General features: G+C 51.5%; 1 protein-coding gene across 1 annotated transcript in view; it reads right to left on the bottom strand.

Moving 5' to 3' along the window:
• The window catches only part of ZNF8 (zinc finger protein 8), a 13424-nt gene that overhangs the window by 2608 nt on the left and 4446 nt on the right, over window positions 1-6370 (bottom strand). The window contains exons 2-3 of the mRNA XM_012655877.1: window positions 5572-5698; window positions 5210-5305 (exon numbers count right to left, since the gene is read on the bottom strand). Coding sequence (XP_012511331.1) covers window positions 5210-5305; window positions 5572-5698 — 223 coding nt within the window. The remainder of the gene's footprint in view (window positions 1-5209; window positions 5306-5571; window positions 5699-6370) is intronic.

Below are 6370 nucleotides of genomic sequence, written 5' to 3'. Positions count from 1 at the left end.
GTCTGTGGATTAGGACATGGACTCCATTGTGGGCCCTGCTTTCCCTCAGCCCTCTTGAGCCCCCCTCACCTGCTCCAGTCTTGCCGACAACACATATTCATTGTTTCAGGGTCCATCTCATGACACAGAGTGTCCACAGCCAGTACCTAGAGTTGACACGTAGTAGGTGCCAAAAGTACCTGTTTCAGTGAATGCCGGAGGGACACACTGAGGGAAATGAACAAGAGCTTGGCCACAGGAGAGGTGCTGGAGGAGCACAGACAGGCCAGGTGCCAGGCTCCCTGCGCTCTCTCATCTCTGGCCCCCAAATTCAACTCTCTGCATAGCACTCAGAGGATTCTTGTAAAATACAAGTTGGCCCACACAAAAAGTTATACACGAATGTTCACAGCAGCACTATTCATATAATAGCCAAAAAAGCAGAAACAACCCCAATGCTCGTCAACAGATGGATCAACAAAACGTGGTCCATCCACACAATGGAATATTATTTAGCCACAAAAAGGAACAAAATACTGCTACATGCCACAACATGGAGGAACCTTGAAAACACTGTGCTAAGTGAAAGAAGTCAGACGCAAAGGTCACATACCGTAAGATACCATTTATATGAAATGTCCAGAACAGGCAAAAACACAGAGACAGAAAGTAGATTAGTGATTGCCAGGGGCTAGGAAAGACGCTGTAATGAGCAACTTTCGGGGTGGCTGCTATGGACTGAATGTTTGTATCCTCCCAAAATGCATGTGAGGGCCCTGGAGATGGGGCCATTGGAGGGTGGTTAAGTCTTGAGGGTGGAGCCTTTCTCAGTGAGATTAGTGCCCTTATAAGAGATACTCGAGAGCTTGCTTCCTCTCTCTCTGACGTGTGAGGACAGCGAGAAGGCAGCCTTCCGCAAACAAGGAATGGACCCTTATCAGAACATTAATCAGCTGGCATCTGACCTTGGACTTCCAGCCTGCGGAACTGTGAGGAATAAATGTCTGTTGTTTAAGCCACCCAAGCTGTAGTATTTTGTTACAGTCGCCCAAAATGACTGAGACGGTGACGCAATATCCTGGGATTAGGCAGTGGTGAAGGATGCACGATCTGGGAATATACTCAAAACCACTGAACTCTATACTTTAAATGGCTGAACTTTCTGTTCTGTGAATCATATCTCAATAAAGCTGTTAAAAAAACCAAACAGATCCACCCACACACCACAAGTCAGCCCTAGTCGCTCCTCCACTCGCCCTGCACGTCACTTCTGGTGACGGACACAACACCCCTCATTGACCTCTCAGCCCCTTCCTCACTCTGCTCCCTGCTGCCTCCTCACCGTTCCTCCAGCGGGTCCCCATGTTCCTCCTTAACCCCTGCACATGCTGCTCCCTGTGCCCAGAACCCTCACCCCGACACCTGCCCACCTCTCCCTCGTGTCCCAGCTTGCTGCCGCCTTCTCAAACGGGCCTCCCTGCCTGTCCTGGCCTCTCCTGTTCGTGAGCGCCCTGCCCTGGCCTTCCCAGGTGCAACTTTCTTCACAGCCGCACCACCACCCGGTGTCAGTAACCACTTCTCAGACCCCTGCCTCCCACAATGCTACGCAAGGGCTTGGCCTCCCTCCTGTCGTTTTCTTTGCTGCACCCACAGTGCAGGAAGCAGCACGTGGCAGGTGCTCAGGAACGTCTGCCGAACAGGCTCTGAGCCAGGAGACTGGCTGGGAGATAACACTGGTGATATCATTAGAGAGATTCAGTCCAACGTACCGCCGACCCCTATCAAACTCTTTGAAGAAAACATAGTCTGCAGTCGAAACTAATGATGCCTGTAGGAAGAGCAAGGAGGAAGACCAGGAGAAGGGGGACTGGAAGCCACTAGTGAGGGGTGAACTGGCCTGGCTGGAACAGAGCATCGAGGCTGAGACAGGCTCAGGTTTTGGCCTGCATCAACCTGGAGGCCGAAGCCACAGCGCCCGCCGCCAGGAAAACCATCAAGCCCAGGGTCTGGGAAGCCATGGTGTCCCCACCAAGAGAGGTGAGCAGCTGACACAGAGGAACTGAGAGAAGAGCTGGGACTGCAGACAGCCAGAAGGTGACCTGCAGCAGGTGAAGCCATGATTCCCACAGAAAAGAAATAGTAAGAAGTCAAGCACGACGAGTGGCAGGGCCAAGGACGGGCTCGAGATCACGCAGCCAGCCCCAGCCCACCAAAGCACGTGGGTGCACCAGGCGGGGCATCTTCCGGGACCACGATTCTTTTCCTTAAAAAAAAACCAAACAAAACAAAACACTACTCCCTCTTTTAATTGAGTATGTGGGAGGCTGAATAATAGCCCCTCAAAGATGCCTACGTCCCAATCACTGGAACTTTATGTGGCAAAAGGGACATCGCAGCTGTAATTAAGTTAAGCTTCTTGAAATGGGGGATAATCCTGTGGCCCTAAATCTTACCAAAAGGGTCCATGTAGGAGGGAGGCAGGAGGGCCCGAGTCAGAAAAGGGATGCAATGATGGGAACAGTGGTCAGAGTGATGCGCTACGAGGACGGAGGAAGGACCCACGAGCCAAGGAATGGGGGAAGCCTCCAGAAGCCGGGAAAGACAAAGAAACAGACTCTCCCCTAGAGCTGCCAGCAGGAACCAGCCCTGATGAACCCCTGGACTGCCGACCTCCACAGCCATAAGAAAATAAATCTGTGCTTCTTCAAGCCACCTAGATTGTGGTAATTTGTTACAGCGGCAATAGGAAACCAATACAAAGTAGTACGTGAAAAATACGTTTTTCTTTTAACATAAAGCCTTGAAAATCTTCTGCTTCTGGAGTATTTAAAATTTTCTGGATTCCTGCCCCCCCGCCTCCCCTTGAAGTCAGGGTCTGGCTCTGTCACTCAGGCTGGAGGGCAGTGGTACAATCACAGCTCACTGCGGCCTTAAACTCTGGGGCTCAAGTGATCCCCCAGCCTCAGCCTCCCCAGTAGCTGGGACTATAGGTGCGCACCACCACGCTGGGCCAGATATATATTTTTTTCATTTCTTATAGAGATAGGGTCTTGCTATGTTGCCCAGGCTGTGGATGTTAAGTTCTTGAAATAGTCTGTCCATCACGATTTTGACCCCATACCCCTAACCTGTACAAGCAGGACATTTTGCTTAGTATTTATGGCACACATTTTATTATTTTTGCTAAGGCTACTCAAGTGAAGCAGTGGGAGTGGAGAAGCAACAAATATGTAACTGGTTATGAATTAGTTGTAAACACCACTGCACTCGAACCAGCCTCACACATTATTTTAGATTCTGGATTTAGTTACAGCATAAGACCTATGAGTCAAAGACATATGTCCGGAAGGTAATTTGCTTCTGATATGAACGTTTGAAGTAACAGCAGTTACAACCAATAAAAGAGGCAGGAACACATCAAGGCCTGCTGCAGATTCACCCCCACCCCCACCCCAGGGTGGATCACATGTACCTATCGCGGAGGTACCTGTGTTTCCACGCAGAATCAGAAAGACCTGGTGTCATCAGAAGCATTCAGGTGGGAGGCTGATCTGTAAGCACTGCTGGTTGTGCATCCTTTGGCCAGATCCTACTTCTTCTAGAATGCGGTCAGGGTACCAACGCACCAGCCACAGGGAAGGAATTATGACTTGCCTAAGCCAATTATGATAATCTAGACCTACCCCCCCTTTCCAGCCTCCCTAGCAACCAGGGTCAGGGCAGGCAGAGGTGACCTAGTCCTGCCCAAAGAGACCCAGTGGATAACATCTGGAGTTCCGACGAAAGGGGACAGATGTGGCTGGCGCCATTCTTCCCACTTCTTCCCCTCCTTCCTGCCTGGAGCACAGATGTGACAGATGGAGCTGCTGTAGTCACACTGTAACCCCAAGGATTGCCTGGGAGAATCACAGAACAACTGGCCGTGGCATCTCTGGGATGCCCAGCCAGTGCCAGCCGACTCAGGGCTCCTGCTCTGTGAGAAATATGCTTCCCTCTTGCTTTCAAGCTGCTCTAACCTGGTTTTAAGGCATTTACAGCTAAATACAATCCTATTGATAACAGAATAGAAGACAGGTGTGGGGCAAAGGTTTACAGACTCTGGACATGCGAGAACATGAAGGGCAGGTTCCCACAGCAGAATGAGCCCAAGGAAAGGGCAAGCTGACAAGGCTGGTGACAGAGGGAACGACCTGGAAAGGAAGGCAGAGCAGAGGGAGAGGAAGGGGTGGGATTCCGTCCACTGGAGAGGAGGTGAAGGGTCTCTGAGCTCGGAGGAAGGGGAGCACAGGTGAGGAGGCTATGGAGCACCATGCAGAAAAGAGTTAACAGGGTGGGCCCAGAACTGCCATTTTTAGAGAGGTGTGCTCACAAGGCTGGGCCTTGGCTGCATCTGGGAATTTGGATGTGGGGAGGGTTTCCATCACTACTCTAGCTGGTAGGAGTAGTTCACTGCACCCAGTTTACGCACACAACGTGGTTTATTCCAAAACCACTGGCTTTCTCCCGGCAGTCTGGAACCTTGGTCTGTGCTAGGCAGTGGTGTCTACTGACCAGCCCCAGTAGAAACCCCCAACCCCTCACAGTGAGTCTCTAACAAGCTTCCCTGGAACAAAACACTTCTCATGTGTTGTCACAACCAACTGCTTGGGGAACTGAGCGCGTCCTGTGTGAATCCACAGGTGGAGGACTCTGGAAACTTATGTCTGGTTTCCTCTGGACTTCGCTCCACGTGACTTTTGCCTCTGCTGGTTTTGCTCTATATCCTTTCGTTATAATCAACTGTTGGCCGGGTGCAGTGGCTCACGCCTGTAATCTCAACACTTTGGGAGGCTGAGGCAGGAGGATCCTTGAGACCAGGAGTTTGACACCAACGTGGGCAACATAGAGACTCTGTCTCTATGAAAAATTTAAAAAATTAGTCAAGCACAGTGGCATGCACCTATAGACCCAGCTACTTGGGAGGCTGAGGCAGGAGGATGGCTTGAGCCCAGGAATTTATGGTTACAGTGAGCTTTGATGGTGCCACTGCACTTCAGCAAGGAGGCCAGAGCAAGACTATCTCTTAAAAATAAAAAGTCATAGCTATGAACACGACTCTATGCTGAGTCTGTGAGCTCCTAGAAAACAGGGTGGTCTTGAGGACCCCCAGACACCATCCTTTCCACGAAGTGCATCTCTTGTGGCCTCCTAGTCTGCTCCTATTAGGGGCTCCCACTTGGTGAGTTCTTACCTGGACAATGGCCCTGGGTGGTTCCTCTCTCTGCCACCCATAGCTCAGCTCCTTGTTCCAGCTGGGAGATGACTTCAGGTTTGGGAAGTTCAGGACCTGGACACAGGGAAAGACACAGGATGTGGGGCATTGCTTTGGAGAGAAAGAACCAGCCCAGGCTCCAGCCTAGACTCCTGACTGTCAGGACACGTGGGCACCTCACGACAAAGTGAAGGCTTTGCGTTGGGACAAAAAAGGGTAGACGACCCCCTACATGCATGTCTCACGGGCAGTGAGAACCCAAGGTCACGTCCTCACACCAGTGGCCTCACAACCTATAACCCGGGAAGAATCAGTCACCACAGCGTGAGAAGCAGCCTCACCTATGGAGAGCAGGTGCCCAAAGGTCTCCAGCATCACGTCGCGGTACAGGGTCCTCTGGGTGGGGTCCAGCCGCCCCCACTCCTCCTGGGTGAAGTCCACAGCCACATCCCGGAAGGTCACTGTCTCCTGAAACATCACACACACTTTCTCAATCAGATGGACTGTCCCCTTCAGAGTTCTCTGGCGGTGAAGAATGGGGAAAGAGGCAGGTCAGTGCTCCGAGGGAGTTCGCGTTATCAGTGATCACCGGGAACCTATTAGGTCACTACACATAGGTGTGGGTTGTACAGCGAGGACATGTGAGAGGATCCAGCAAGACCAACAAAGTCAGCCACCGCGGACCTACAGCTGATCAGCCAGGTGAGGGTGGCAACAGAGACTGACCTAAACCACTGGCTTGTAGGTTTGTGAGCTAAGGAACTAGCTACTGTTTAAAGACACCAAGTTTTCGGATAGTTTGTTACACAGCAACAGCTAACTAATACATTTGCTAATCCTTAGATACAAAGTAAAGTTCATCATCCTCCCTGAAAAGAGGGGTGTATGGTTGGGGTCAGAAATTTACCTCCCTTCAGGGCCAGGCAGGCTCATGGGACAGAAGTGGGGCAGTTAAAGAGCCCACAAGGGCACTTACCCTGTAAGTAGTGGGGCTGGAGGGGACAGGAGTATGGCACCTGTCTCAAAGGGCAGCAGCGGGCCGCGCAGTGGCTCACGCCTGTAATCCTAGCTCTCTGGGAGGCCGAGGCGGGCAGATTGTTTGAGCTCAGGAGTTCGAAACCAGCCTGAGCAAGAGCGAGA

Source organism: Propithecus coquereli, unplaced genomic scaffold, assembly GCF_000956105.1.
Source record: "Propithecus coquereli isolate 6110/MARCELLA unplaced genomic scaffold, Pcoq_1.0 Scaffold490, whole genome shotgun sequence".
NCBI classification, from domain to species: domain Eukaryota; kingdom Metazoa; phylum Chordata; class Mammalia; order Primates; family Indriidae; genus Propithecus; species Propithecus coquereli.
Note: the sequence above shows the minus strand (reverse complement) of the source record. Positions and strands in the feature narration are given on the sequence as shown.